Source organism: Trichoplax adhaerens, genomic scaffold (assembly GCF_000150275.1).
Source record: "Trichoplax adhaerens TRIADscaffold_5 genomic scaffold, whole genome shotgun sequence".
Lineage (NCBI taxonomy): Eukaryota > Metazoa > Placozoa > Uniplacotomia > Trichoplacea > Trichoplacidae > Trichoplax > Trichoplax adhaerens.
The window spans coordinates 7,498,233-7,515,183 of NW_002060947.1; the positions used below are offsets into that span (position 1 = coordinate 7,498,233).

A 16,951-nucleotide genomic window follows, 5' to 3' on the forward strand; every position below is an offset into this window, starting at 1 on the left:
ATTAAAAATAAATATCAAATCCATTCAAATGGCCGTTCCAATGATATCATGTTTTTATCATCATTGCGGTAAAGTTGATGATATACATACGATATAAGAATCAGTACCATAGAGTTGATTAACGATTTACTCTTGAGAGCACTTAATAGGATTCAGTGCTACTTACTTTATACATAAATCCAATTTACTATCACATAAGCCAGTGAATCTATTATTACATCACATCCATTACTTCATATTGATGAGTAAAACATTAAAAATATGTATCAAATCCATCCAAGTAGTAGTTTCAATGATATCATGTTTTGACTATTATTGCAGTAAAGTTGACCATATACGTACAATATAAGAATCAGCAGGAAATTGATAATTCATGATTAGCATCGTAGAGTTGATAATAAACGATCGACTCTAAATAGGCTTCAGCTCTACTTGTTTATAAATAAATCCAATTTGCTATCATATCAACTAGCGAATCTATAATATTACGTCACGTCCATTGCCTCATTTTAAATTAAAAATAAATATCAAATCCATTCCAATAACATCATATTTTTACCATCATTGCGGTAAAGCTGACGATATACGTACGATATAAGAACAACTACGAAATTAATTCGACGAAAATATCAAATTACTACCTTAAAGCCAATTTCAAACGTACAGACGTATAGTTATAATCTAGAATATTAGACATTGAAAGGTTAAATTGAAATTCTGAATGGATCATACACGATCATCAAATAAGAGCCGATGGAATAGGGCACCAAGAACAATGAAGGATATTGATATTGGCGTAAATTTGATTTGTTGCCAATATCAACTTAAAAATCTAGAGTTACATAATTTCACTAGAAATAGTATTCTTAGGAGAATTTTTCTTTGTTTTATACAGTAGAAAGTAAATAATTAAATTAATTGCTATTTTTTTTATGAACTATAATCTCGAATACACTGCTGCAATAGCAAGACTATTGGCATAAAAGAATCTCCTATATTGTGTAGTGTATTAGCAACCATATTATGATCCTATTACAACATACTAAAACTATCGAGACGAAAGAAGATTTCAAAAATAAAATGACGCGATCATACTTTGTATATTTGACTTATAAAATTTTTTATTTATTGATGTAGTAATACAGTCGTTTACATAACAGTTATTTCATCAATATCTACAGTAACAATAAAAATAATAACGACTGCTGTCAGCAAATTTTGTCAACAGTCTCGAATTGACTATTTACAACTCATCTCTTCATCGCTTGGTAGGCAGTAACCAAGATTAGAATATTGTCAAAATGATAGAAAGTATTTACATTATCCTTATAAATTCAGGAAAAGTAAGTACTGTACTGGCAACGAAGATGATTTCAAAGGTCATGCAATTATTTTTTGTAAGCTAGGAAGTAAGGCTATTACATTGGAAAGAAATTTGGGCATTACATGAACTTGAAGGACACCAAGGAAAACAGTACATGAAAAAAGAGTGTTGATGTAAATTAATTATCTACAATTTAAATTTCTTCATAAAGAATGCAGATACAGGTTTTAATCTGTTAGAATTGTCTGTTCGTGGCATTGGTTCCAAGATATCTATCTAAATATGATAAGTCAGATACAGGATAGAACAATTTTATTATGAAATGATGACCACGTTAACTACCCATCCAAGCTATCGGCGTTGAAGAGATTTTCTTACATACAGAATGGACTAGCAACTGCTAAAAAGTTTATCCTGGATTGGGTAGAAGCCGGTCTTGATTGATGATTGGTTGTAGACGTAATCGTTCAGAAATAAAGCTAAGACACATTATGCTTATCTTGGCACAGCCACCTTATGTTAGATTACGAAACTCATGGTCTTGATTTGAATTATCTACAATTAGGCTAAGATTAATCTTTGTTTCAAGAAGTGGCCCAGAAATAAGCACTGCTGTGCTTATTTAGACCCATAGGTCATATTTAAGATTGTTGTAATCATCTTCTTTCTCTGAATTATCAACAATTGAACTGAAATTAATTTTCGATCCAAGAAGCAATTGCTCGACATAATGATTTAAATACGAGTTATCCTCAATTTCCACACTGTAGATACAAGGCAGTCTTAGCACTCCGTAAGTTTTTGCTCTTTCGGTAATTATACTGAAAAAATAAATGAATAAATAATTATAACCAAAGATTGATTTATTAAATCAGAAAAGAACATGGTATTTTAGTCAATAATTATAATCAAGATAATGGTGAACATACAGTACTAGATTGATGATTTCGAGAGGTAGATTAGCAATATCTATTTTACGAATAATATCCAATGTGGACTCCAATTATTATTGTTGACTTACCATGTCACCGATGCATACAGCATGAGCGACCAAATAACATCAACCAAAACATCCAAGGTATAACCTAGGATTGTTCGTTCATCGTGGCTAATAATGGCCACAGCTCGCTCGCCAGACGAATTAGTCGCTAATCGACGAATTGCCAACTGACTATTTATATCTTTGCCTTTAATAAAAGCTGATGTAGGTAAGGCAATGAAGGACGAAAAAAGGAAACGCATAGCTGATTTTTATGCTTGGATAAAGTAATCTTGATATGTTGTAAAATATTAATACGATGTCTAGAAACAACCGAGATGATTCAAACGTATAGTTTATTTTTAAGAAATAATTTTGAATGTGCATCAAGAAATAGATTCAATATCATGCAATGATTGCATTAGCAATTAAAATTAGTGAAATGTGAAAATATTCAAGTCTTTTATAGAAATTGTTGACTATTGATTTATTTAATTCGATGCTACTTTATCATAATGTTGCCTGGAGTCGTTAATCAATTTGAATACGTTGTTTACTTCTAGATGGATAATTAGAATTAATATTTTAATTATGAATGAAGATCAATAAAGAGGAAGTCTAAAACTTCTAAAAATAAACAATAGTCATCTTGAAAGAGCATTTCATCGATTGAAAGCGATCTTTAGATTATAATATAACACTATTCTAGCATAAAAGAAATGGATAGTTAACGTATGCTGTGAAAGCCAATTTTCATATTTTTCATAGTTCAATAACTATCATTAATGTTTTTTCACATATTAGCACCTTCAAGGTAGTTAACCTCCTTTCATACCGAGAAAAAAAAATATCTCACTAAAGAAATTCTATGCAAGAAAAAAAGGATATAATAACTTTCTTGAAATACCTGAATCTAGAAGTTAACTTAAAGAAATCCAATTTGCTACTCCATGAGCATATCGAAGGCAACTTTAAGTTTACAATACAACTATAAGTTAAAATATTTCAGTTTTTGCTGAGTATTGATTCTTTCTCCCACGCCCTTAAGCTGTATAGAAAATGATTATCGTTTAAAAATAAGCTATTGAAATAAAGTAATGGAGAATTTAATCGACATTGATGAAAAACTAGTGTAATCAATCATGATAATTAATTAATGCTTTATAAAATAATCTACCCTCAATAATAATATCCTAAGATGCAATTCTCAATCCATCTTTGTTGACCTAGCAACATCATGATACAATACTTTATTTCTCACTGGTATCTTTTTAATTTCAAATTAGAAATGCTCTAGATCTTACTGCAATTATAGGCTAGTATTTGGCCTGATATCAAGCATTGAATGTGTTTACCATCATAGAATACTTAGCTATCAAATAAACTAGAATTGATTTCATTTTGTTAATCTATCTATTGAATTTATGAAGTAAAACTTTACACTACACTAAGTCCATTTGATGGCAAATGGGTAATAATGAAGCTGCTTGATCATCTTCAAATAAAACTGATTGAAAATGATTAAATCAAATTAAGATAGACAATATCAATAATATCAGACGGAGATACTATTTTAACCATGGCCGTTTTCTCTCTATGGACAGTTTTAATTAATTTATTTACGTAATTTCAGCTATTGTTGGGAGATTGCATGCCATCATACCGGTGTTGAATTGTCTCTATCTTCAATATTAGTAGGATTTTATAAATGACCAATGAATTTGGCTACGGATGTTTTACAAAACTGGACGATAATTGATATAAAGAAACTAAAAATAATATTAAAAGTGGAAATTTTTAATTATAATAATAGTTATGAATGAAATAATGATCGTCAAGGAATATTTATTTCCGATTTACATCGACTACTCAAATCGTTGGATAATATTTGGACGATGCTAATGTCAAAATCTGTCTCTGTGTTTGCGATTGGTTTCATTTTTAGTACAATCAATAATGATAACTGATTGCTGTTTAATTTTTTGCTATACTAGTCAATATAGCTATCGATGTAAACAATCTTCAACGTGCTACTGCATGAAATAATTAGGGCAGTTTTCATCTTTCATCAAGCTAAGATGAAAAGAAATAACTATAGTCCAATTTGAGCCATTAGATCAATAGCAGACAGCTGGGCAATTATTATATTTAGAAAGACAAAGCTATCAGGCAATGTAAATTAGCGTTCTATGAATGTGATGATTGGTAAGCAAACCTAGACCAATAATAGATATACTCGTTACTATCTTGCCCGGTATTTATTTCCTAGAAAAACAAAAGATGTCAAAATATACATATTAACTATAAGTTCAATGCGAAGAAAATGATTGATTAATTAACTTATTTTAATATTTGCAGTTTCTTCGAAATTATTAACTAGTTTACTCACTGCGGTAACCAAGCATAAATATTATATCTTTAATAATAATATTTTCAGGGAATGTTAAAGTGCCAATGCTAGAAATTCTTTAATGACTTTTACTCGTCACGGTAACCAAATATCATATCCTTAATAATCATATCATAATAGTTACAGTCTCAGGGTATGTTAAAGAGCTAATACTAGAATTGATTTTTTACTCTTCATCATAACTAAATAAAAATATCATATTCTTAATACTTACATTTTCAGGATATTTTAAAGAGCAAATGCTACAATTGATTTTTACTCATCACGGCTACTAAATATAAAATATCTTATCATTAATAGTTAAATTCTCAGGAAATATTAAAGTGCTAATACTTAATCGACTTTCTACTCATTGCAGCAACTTAATATCAACATTATTTTTTTAACAGTTACGTTCTCAGGGTGTGTTAAAGTGCTAAAAGTAGCATATTTTTAACAGTCACAATCTCAGAATATGTTAAAGTCCTAATACTTTAATAGACTTATTTTACTCATTGCGGCAAGTAAGCATAACTATCACATCCTTAATAGTCGCATTTTCATGGTATGTTGAAGTGCTTATACTTTCATTGACTTTTTTAATATTTACTGTTTCTTCAAAATAATTAACAAGTTTATTCATTGCGCTAACTAAACACAAATATTAAAAAATATATCCTTAGGGTATATTGAAGGACTTTTACTTTAATTCCCTTTTATAATGTTTACAGTTAATAATATGTTAACTAGTTTATTCATCGTGCTAACTTAATATAAATATATCGTTAATACCGGTAGTTATAATATTCCCACAGTATATATATAAGTACTAGTATTCACAACACTTTTATTGAAACTGGCGGACACTTCTCACATTCTTTACTGCCTAAAATTAAATATATGTAACAACGTTAACTTTATTTTCCATATGAAAACATGGTTGATTAATTTATTTTAGTAATATTTATAGTTTTCCAAATTGTTGATTATTCCATCCTTTGTGTTAACTAAATATAAATAGGAATAATAATTATATTTTCAGGGTACTTCTAAGTGCTTGTATGTATAACACTTAAATCGATGTAGTCTGGTAGTTCTTGCCGTGCTAACATAAATCATCTTTAATAATTCTCATAAGATTGCTCGACTCCATCATAAGAGTCATTAGGACTATATTCTATAAGAAACCAGTAGCTAAGTGCTACTATAATTGTGGCCACTCGGTTTATTTCCGTCAAAGCAATGGGTAATTATGAGCTACTATCAGCTCTTTGTCTTCTAATTTAGAAGCTTGCAAACATGTTGAGCTGCTAATCTTGGCACGTGAATTTTCATTCCGCACTAAATTCAAAGATTAAATATTATTATTACATGTTTCTACTTGAAATATAAATAGTTGTATTGATTACAGATTGGCTGAAAATAGCATGATAGGATACTGAATTGTTTTGCTAACTAACGATTATACTGTAGTTGCAAAGCCTTAAGCTACGGAAACAGTGAGTGCATTCGCTGCTTGAATTCCGGCACTGGCTGTATTGACGTCATAACAAGTGGAGCTCTACTTGCCTATTAGAGCCACACGTATAATGCTGAAAAGGAAGGGTGCGATTTAGAATCACTTATATTGGTGCTTTAGAATGTTTTTGATACTACAATCATGGCCGGGGGCATCCATTAAATAAAAGAATCGTTAATACATGGCTAAAAATCTTATCGCATTTAGGTAGCAAATTTGACCCTCAGCTAGTGCAAACAGAGCATCAAAAACTAGTCGAAATATTCATTATTAATCAGTTATAATTACGATGTGCAATAAACTCTAGACTAATATTAAATTCATTTGGTAAATATTTTTAATCCATTTTTGTCGCATAGATATGCACTCCTGATCTAACATCAATTTTTTAAATTCAGTAAAATATTTTTTTACCATAAGATGGTTATGTAGTTGATTTATTGTACCACTGATACACTAGCAGAGCAAAAAATGGTGCAGACTACATACAGAATTTAGTGCAATAAGACGTAGGTACCGTTTAATTCAAGTATTTAAAACTACGCAGCGAATCCTAAAGTCGTAATTGAGAATATAGATGAGCATTTCTTGAACGTTTGTAGATCATGTTTGTGTAGTAATTTGGTAGCAAGTTTATGACTTAGGAATAGTGCGACTAATGCAAGTTGATCACCAAATCTAATTTCTCTCTACCACTAAATCATCGAAGAATATTCCTCAAAAAGGTAGATTAAACTGTTTGAGCATAAGCTCTTGATAACAGTAAACAGTAAGCTCAACTGAAGTTTGCAGTTGAGCAACTGGGTACCATCTGACATTGAAAATTCGACTACAGAAGCGTAGAAATAGAGCAAATTTCATGTAATATTTTTAAACGGAAATAAAGTTTTTAAAAGAGGATATCCGCCGTTTCTTGACAAGCGTTTGCAATCAATTTTACCTACAGGGCATAAATCGTCCGTCTTAGGAATCGGAAGTTCAACCCTATTTAATCACCATCACTAAACTATTAATTCTTCAATAAATTACTTAAGTGCTATGCTGATATCCGTTTTAACCGAATTCACATATCTATACTCTAGCGATCTGGTATATAACGATTGCTCACTCATATTTTACTCAAATTCTTCATGTATCCATTTCAATTCTATAAACTCTATTTAACTACGTATGTAAAAATTTCGTCAGTAATCAGAATTTCTCTATGTTTGCATACATGCATAACAGCATAGATATAGATGAACTTCATATTAGTCCAAATTAAACAAAAATAAGTAAGTGTTTGACAAGTTAATGAGATACCAAAATTTCGAAATCATTCCTATCAAAGATCTGCTAAAAGCCGCCTAATGAACATGTATCTATATCGAAAGGAGCAAATTTTTAAAATTTTAGTTAGCAGTAATGACTCAATAATTATATTATTGGCTAGTATATTGTATGAACACAGATACAAATACTATCAAATTTTTTATGACATATTTTTACAAAAGTATGTTGTTCGTCCATCAGACCTTGATTTAGCTAGCTATCAAATTTTAATAGGCATTATTGTAAGAGTTCTTGGCTTACATGAGATTGAATAAATGTAATGCCCGTTATATTAAAGAGTATAGTTTATAGTTATTATTTTATATAGACTTGATAATTTTACGATAGTTATTGTTAAAATTTAAATAAGAACTCTCATGGATGTTTAGTATTTATTACCATATCACCTTATCAATTATAAGTAGAGCTAGACCTAGTATTATTCTTTACCGAGAATTTGATCTTCAAAATTTGATTATTTATTGCTTGATATCTTCTACGACGCAAACCAATATGCTTTTATAGTAGCTGTAAATTAATTGTAAAGGAATAAAAGATTTCTAATTTAAAACAAATTATCCGCATTGTTTATTAACGATTGAAATTAGTATTACAAAATATTTCGCCTTGCATATTCGTGAAGAATGAAAAGGTCTATTTAGTTAGCTACTTATAGATTACTATAATAAAAACTAATGGAAAAATATTTGAAATAGCATACATAGTCACGTTTGTGAATAATACATTGAATGAAAATGCTGGAATGCTAACTCGAGTAATGTGTTCAAAAATTCCTTATTTATTTATGCAGAAATTCTCATCTATTAATACAACTGCGATTATTCCAGAATTGAAGCAATTTATGGCACTAATTTTATAGTGAGCTTAGAAATAATTTTTAAATTGATATCGGCCTGGTGATCCGAAGCTAACAGACTTCTAACAAATATTTGATACTGCTAAAATACTCGTACGGCTTGATCCAGTGTGAATTATAGAACATTAAAGATATATGGGCGCTATTATTCTTAAATACAGAAAATAGATTTTAAGAATTGGGATGCGGTAAAATTTCAAAAAATAAATCAATGTATCTCGGCTTTATTATTGCAACTGGTTTTAATTTAATATTAGATATGGTTATGGCTAATTGAGTGCGTAAATATAATAAAATTTGCAGTTAGCAAGAACGGCTACATTTGAGTTTATAAATGTTTTTCTCGTCTCATAATACGATGGTAATATGCACATAAAAACGATAGTGTCTTCCTGGAGTACTAGAGTTTTACTTATATCATTGAAATATTCTGATTTGCATATTTCATTATTTTTATATCATGAGATGATGGGAAATGCAATATCAAAGAACTTACTGATCTAGTTTAAACTTCGAGCCCATACAATTCGATAAAGGTAGCTTACAAGTAGACTAGAGAAAAGGATCACCATGTAAAATTAGGATTGAATTGAATAAACTAAAAAGCTTTGAATTATACTCAAGCTTTCATTCATATGATAATTGCCAAAATTAATTTTGCATTGAGTGAGATAACAATCTAAATACAGGATCAATGTATGCTAAAAGCAGCGTACAATTTATCATACATGCTATAATTAATGATGAATTTATCCAATCCTGAGGTAATAGTGGAAAATTTAGATCCAATTAGAATGAAAAGAGGCATAGAATCCGATTCAAATTGAAAAATTCATTCTATGTAATGGAAGATGTAATTTTAATACTTATTCAAATTCAAGTCATATATATCATTTAATTGATGTTCAGAAACGGCATCTATCTCAAAAATGAGGCTGTCTACGATGTTGTTGGGTAATCAGTAAAATCAATTTCATTTTAGCCGACCATTTGAGCAGAAATGTTTAAAATAATTAATCCTCATTCAGGTTATAGGAATAAGATTCTGATTATCATTTTTTGCGATAAGGACTAGCACTGACTGCAAACAATTCGCACAAATCTATAACCGCGGTACCATTTTTACAGCATTTTTGTTAATATTTATGAATTACATTGCAGCGCATTGAATGTATAGGGTTAAGAGCATAAGGAAACAAAATTCTCATCTACTTTTTCTTAGCAAAATTGTAGAAAAAGTTTTAAGAAGCTACTTAAAGTAATAGTAAGGACTATTTAACTAGCTTCGATTCTATTTGATTGTATTGAATACTAGTATATAGCGACATTATTTAGCAGTTTCATCATAAAAGTCTCTAACTAAGGACCCGGTTCAATCAGAGCGTAAACGTATTTTTTAAAATAGATTTCATTACATTATATATCTAAAAAGATTGTTTAGTGGCTTTTCCTCATCGGATCGAAAGAGTTCATGATACTACTGTCGCATATTGTAATATACAGTAGCGAATTTCCTTTTGTGTAATCTGTAATAATATCAACTATTTGATCGCAGATAGCTAATTATAGTCTGTTATGAATATGTATTACCGAAGTTATGGCGACAGACACACTGTAGATTTACTTATTAGTCTTACTTCATCCTCCTCAATAGCCCTCGCATAGTAACAGCTACCAACAGCTTTGCTCTTGCAATTTAGTATATTATTTAAGTAGTCATATTTTCGTTAATTGAGCTAAAGCTACTAGACAAAGAAAATTTTCTTGGACTTTTTATCCAAAATGAAATAGAATCGAATTAGAAACAATGAGTCTAAAGCTACGTCTTTTATAGCAAAATTATTGTTTATACAGTAATCTATCTATTCGTCTATGAAATAGTGATAGTTGTAAATATCCAATCTATATCATGTAGACATGGATACTCATTAGAAATATATCTATATATATATATGTATATATAAAGATCGTGAATTATTTGATAATATTGTTTTCAGACGGCGATCAGACGAAATGAGCAGATGTCAACTTATCCGTAAATCTATGAAATAGTGATAGCGCTAAGTTTCCGGTCTATAGCAAGTGGATAAGGATACTTATCAGAAATATATACTTATATGAGTATAAAGATCGTAAATTATATGATAATATTGTTTCCAAACGACGATAAGACAAGATGAATAGATGACATTGTATCTACGAGTCTATGAAATAGCGATAGTACTAAGCATCCAGTCTGTATCATGCAGATGAGGCTATTTATCAGGAATATACATTTATACGAGTATAAAGATTACAAATTAGATGATGATACTATTACTAGATGATGACTAGACAAGATGGATAGATGTCAACCTATCCGAGCATCTATGAAATAGCGATAGCACTATCCGGTCAATATCATATTGACGTGGATACTCTTTAGAAATAGATCTTATATGAGCATATTCAGAAATCGCAAATTACAAGACAATATTTGTTTCTAGAAATAATTAGACATGATGAATTGATGTCAAAATATCCGTGCATCTATGAAATAGTGATAACGCTTACTATCCGGTCAATATCATGTAGATGTGGATACTCATTAAAAATTGATGTTTATACGAGTATATTCAAATATCGCAAATTACAAGACAACATTTGCTTTTAGATGATGATTAGACAAGATAAATAAGTATCAGCCTATCCGTGCATCTATGAAATAGTAATTGTGCTAAGTATTCGGTCTCTATCATGTGGACGTGGATACTAATCAGAAATGTATTTTTTATAGATACAAAGATTGCAAATTATATCATAATATTGTTCATAGACGATGATTAGACAAAATGAATAAATGTTGACATATCCGCGCATCTGTGTAATAATGATAGTTGTAAGTATCTAGTCTATACCATGTAGACGAGATTACCTTCCGAAATATATATTTACATAAGCAAAGGTCGCAAATTATATGATAACACTATTCTTCGGCGATGTTTAGACAAGATGAATAAATGTCAATCTATCCACGCATCTATGAAATAGCGATAGTTTTAAATTTCGGGTCTATATTATACAGACGAGGGTGCTCATCAGAAATAGTTGGTTATGTGAATATACTCGCATGCAAAGATTGCAAATTATAAAATGGCATTTTATTCCTAGAGGAGGATGAGACATGAGGAATAGATGTCAACTTATCCGAACATTTATGAAATAGTAATCGTTGTAGATATCCGGTCTACGTCATATAGAAGAAAGTACTCATCAGAGTTAAATGTTTATGCGAGTATATTCATAGATTGCAACTTATATGTTAACACTGTTCCTAAACGACGATTAGACAAAATGAATAGATGTCAAAATAAGGCTAGTATTGTTCTAATATCTATTCATAACGGTTTTTTATTATGTAGTCCTTCTTGGTGATACTTTATTTCATTCTATAATTCATGGTAACGAAGTAACGAATAATAGAAAGTAATTTTAATGTAGCACCAGGGGGTTTTAAGAAAAGTAAACATTTGTTGTTGATTGAATGGTAACTAGACAAGGCAAATAATATATGGAATGAAAGTTGACCTCTAAATCGGAATCAATACTACATGATCAAGTTTATTTGTTTCAATCAAGTTGAAAGAACCCTTAAAATGTGAGAGTAGAAAGCAAACTGTTACTCTAACTTTATCACTTGTTAAACTAGATTGAAGCGACGAATGCCAAGTTATTGTCCAGGAATGACGCTGGCTTTGATTTAAATTATCAAATGGATATTGTAAGGATTAATACACGTCTATCATTGACGGGCAAGTTAGCGAAATAAATAAGTTTGTAACCGCTGAACCTAAACAAATATTGGGGAAGGAACGCTTCAAGTTAGTTTATCTGGCAGCCTTAGATTTCAATATTGCCATTCCATAAAGTTAAAGGATGGACAACCCGTGCCATTCCAGTTCTACAGAAAGTGGAAATAATGTTAAAAGTGTCATTTCTTCAAAACTGCAGTTGGCAAAATTACGACAACAATTATGGCGACGCCATCAAATTCGAGCATTATCGATGTCTAATGTAAGTAGGAATAGAACTCTAGCAGAATTCCTGTAATTCTCTACCTTAGAAATCTAAATGTGGAAAAGTAGTTTTTAGGTTCAATCTTTGCATTAGTGTTATAAATAGCCGTCTTGACATTCATCTTTTCATTTACCTTTGTCATATGGACTTAATAGTGGCTGGTAACTTTTTTAAAATGGGCAATTTACAGTAACATAATTTATCCTTTACTTTGCGAATTTATTATTTTATTTCCATTCTCTGACTATTTATACCAAGCTATTTGATACCTTTTTGGCTTAATCATTTTAACTGAAGCTAATTTGAATCTTTTCGCGTAAGAAATCCTAATCATTTGAGTTTACTATCATGAAATGCACTATAGCTTTTAATGTCAATCCGGCTTTTGCTCATGCCTGCATTTCTATCAATTATTTCTTTCGGCTATTGATCGAACAATTTCCTTCGATTAGCGTTAAATCAATTAACCAGTTTTATCTAAATTAGAGGGATTTAATTTGAACTTTTCCAATCCAAAATTGATCATTACCCGTCATTTGTTAACAACTCCAATAACAAAGAAGGCTATAGTTCAATACCTTTGGTGATTGATTTTAGACTCTAATCAAGTAAAAATCAAACAATTGAAAATAATTTAATGATTAGTTGTTAAGTCTAGTTCGATTTTAAACACGTTTAGCAAGAGTAATCAATCAAATTCGATGACAACAACGAATATGATTGATGTTTATTACGATCGCTCAAGTTGACCTGTTACTACGTGTTTTAAAAGCTGCTCTCGTAGCCATAGAAGTAGGATTCAGATTTTAATATATCGTCATCTACCGACAACGGATTCGATCCTATCACTTATTTAAGCCATTCCAATATTTTTTATGGAGCCAAAAGGATAACTTGAAATTTTTTTGATTAAAGTTTTGACATATTACCATCTATCGATAATAGATTCGATCCGATCTTCTATTTAAGCCGTTCTAATATTTGTTGCATGATGCTAAAAGGAAAGCTTAAAATTCTTTTGATCAAAGATAGGAAATATTGCAACTTATCGACAATTGATTCAACTCCATTTCTTCTTTAACCGTTTTGATATCCATTTTATCGCGCAAAAAGGGTAAATTCTTAGGTCAAAATTCTGCCTATCTATCGACAATCGATTAGATCCATTTTCCTTTTAAGGCGATCTAGATATCCGTTTTTTTCTAAAAGGTCAAGGTTCAATTTGTTAGATCAAAGTTATGATATATTGGAATCCACCGACTATTTATTCGATCCTGTCTCCTATTTAACAGAAGGAGGTATCTGTTTTACCTTGAAAGAAAACATGCGATACAATTTCTTAAATCAAATTTTTGGCATATTGCAATCCATCGACGATCGATTTGACCCTATCTACCATTTGAGAAATTCCGATACTCAGAAAAATCAGTTGATTATTTCCTATATAAGACATACCAATATTTATTTTATCTTAAAAAGACAATATAAAATTTCTTACATCAAAGTTTTAACAAATTGCAATCCATCAACGACTGATTTGACCCTATTTCCTGTTTGAGAAATTCTAATACTTAGAAAATAAGCCGATTTTAAGGCTCAACTATCGAAGTTAATATACTGTAGATCAGAGATCGACGCTGCTATGCAGTTTCGTTATTCCTTATTGGCCTACTTATAATTGAGTCAGCGATTAGGCCGCTAGATGCTCAATTCAATCGATCGTAAGTTAATATAGGTCAGAGATGTAGGCTGCGATGCTATCTCACTATTCTATACTAGCCAAGATTGAAAATCAGCGATTGGGCCGCTATCAACAAGGATCGTTTTGCCTTTAAATTTTACGTAGACTAAACGATTTTGCTCTATCACTTCTTAAATACCATTGAAATTATTAAGTGAAATAATTGCCATTAAATCAAGATTTTATTACATACCGATGCCAACTGTATTAATTTCAAGTCCTTAAACTTTATTAGGTCGTAGCAAGGATTACCGTACAGTTATATTCTTTTTATTAGCTGTCTTTCTTTTCATATGCAGTCATGCCTAGCTTTATGAATGAAATTCTCTATTAAAGAAAATTTATTACCGTGAATAACGTTATTAAAAATCTACATTTACGTCGTTAGTATGGAGTTGTGTAGTCATGGTATAACTAATTGTACCTATATATCCATAAATGCGCATACGCATCTGTTTATACCTAATATCTAGTGCTGCCGTCCAATTAAGGTGTATCGCGATAGATTAACGTGTTATTATGTAGATTTATATGTATTAAAATTAGTTTATCAAAGAGGTTTACTCTTTCTATAGCTATGAGTTGGATACAATGAGCTGTGGACATTAATACTTAACTAGTTCAATAAATTTGTGCTCATATATATAATTTATATGGAAATCGCGTATAATCTTAAGGCGATGATGAATCATATCCGTTAGTTTTACTTATAACTGAATGGAATTTGTATTAACAGCAGTTTGAATAATGAAGAAGATAAACGGAATTCCTTACTATTTTACGGGTATAATTTATGAGATGTTATTTCATCTACAGTTCTTAACACATACGAATACTTGCATTGATAAGTAAAATCCCTAGCTATTTAATAGCATAATTATTAGTGTACTGTATGCTGGCATAATTGTAAATTTCTTTTCATCTATACGCGTATTCCATAACCTCTCTATATATCCTATCCTATTAATAGTTTCATCAATACATCTTGGAATGCGAATCTTATTCTCTCTAGCCAAAAGCCTTACATTGACTAGGCTTGAAAGAACTAGTTTGAGTCAATGATATTTTATACAAGCTAATTTGGTGTGTGTTAATCGATAGTAGCACTACCACGATATGTTAGGAGAAGGCATTCAATTTTCGCTACTCTGTATTGAAATTAAATTAGCTTAGTGGCTAGACTTCAAACCTCATGACGTTGTTAAAAGATCTCAATAATTATTTAATTATAATAAAATAGTATCAAATTCTTGACTGACTTTCGATATGTTTAAGGAATGAATGATAGTAAAAAATTTGTAGATTAATCAGTCATAATTTTCATTTACGGTATGTTATAATATGGCTTTTTAATCAAATATTAATGCTATTTATGAATATTTTACATTTCATATTTTAGGTACGAGCCACATTGCCAATAGACCATTTCAAAAGAATTATACATAAGGTTTGATTCAATTAATCTATAATGAGTAGGCAGTCTCGTAATGAAAATCATAGCAGTAGTAGAAAATGTGACATTAACGTCTAACTAATTGGATCAGATATACATTTATGAACTGTTTATATTAATAATTAATTTATCTTATGCATGGATTGAACAGAACAACTATGATTACAGTAAGATTTTTCTACCAACTCCGTTATTATTCGCTTATGACATAACTATATACGTCTTTTTTGGTAAAGAAGGCTAATTTGCTATGAATCAGTCTATATAAAGGCAAAAATTTTGTTGTGCTTATGGATCCTATTCATATCGGCATAATTAATTATTCATCCTTTGGAAATGAATACTTTACTAAATTAGTTTATGAGAATTGGGCCAAACGATGAGTAAAGAGATTGTTACGAACGTTAGAAACAGTTGCTATGTTAGAAATGAATGCTTATTAAAGCCCATTAATGCCCTCGAATTCCAAATTCGGTCCTAATTAATCCTGTTTCTGTGGTAGGACCATAATCTTAAGCTAACATTATTCATGTGATTTTCTCGTTACTTGAATTGCTTCACCTATAAGGTAGCTTATGATAGATTCTCTCATTTATAAATTAGCATATGATAGATTTAGATATATCGATATAAATCAGGAATGCTGAATATAGTTGAGCTATTATTCAACTTTAAACCAATTTTATTTTGATAATATGTAATTAAAATTCAATACTTATGTCTTTCCATAACATTCAATCTAGATCATCAGCTAGTTAATTTCTCATTCTTGCTCTATAGATGGGCGATAACCTTAAGCTAATCTTGTTCTTATAACTAGATGCTTTGGCTATCCCAATTTTTCCATTTATGAGCTAGTATAGGGTTAATTTAGTAATATTAAATCAAATCATATTAATGCCGTAGTTTATCTGTCACCTTCGCTAAACAATATCCTTTCATTCTAACCAAGCTAAATAATCACCATTAAGCCTTTTTACGTACTGTATTATGTCGAAGAAATCAATAAGGCTAAAGAAATTGATGCACTTTTATATAGATTATAGAAAGACTCCCTACTGTCAATAAATAGATTGTCTGATTTTGTATCAATCATTATTTGAGATATAAAAGAATGAAGTAATTACGTCAAATTTATTATTACTTGAACATTAAGGTCAATTTCAGTCATTGTAACATTAGTTTTTACTTGCCTTCTAGATCAACACAAATCAGCATTACCCAATCTAGTTATAGAAATCTTTGTGAGGCAAATTTCTGTAATTCATAGTTTTTAAGTCAACTAGACCATGACTTATGTAG

General features: G+C 30.2%; 1 protein-coding gene across 1 annotated transcript; it reads right to left on the minus strand.

Annotated features, from left to right (window-relative positions):
- Positions 1-1,946: 1,946 nt before the first annotated feature.
- TRIADDRAFT_56894 (uncharacterized protein) lies at positions 1,947-2,566 on the minus strand (the record flags this gene model as incomplete). Its single annotated transcript, XM_002113051.1, has 2 exons — positions 1,947-2,145; positions 2,346-2,566. The coding sequence occupies 2 exons, from the start codon at positions 2,564-2,566 to the stop codon at positions 1,947-1,949; spliced, it is 420 nt and encodes a 139-aa protein (XP_002113087.1).
- Positions 2,567-16,951: the final 14,385 nt, after the last annotated feature.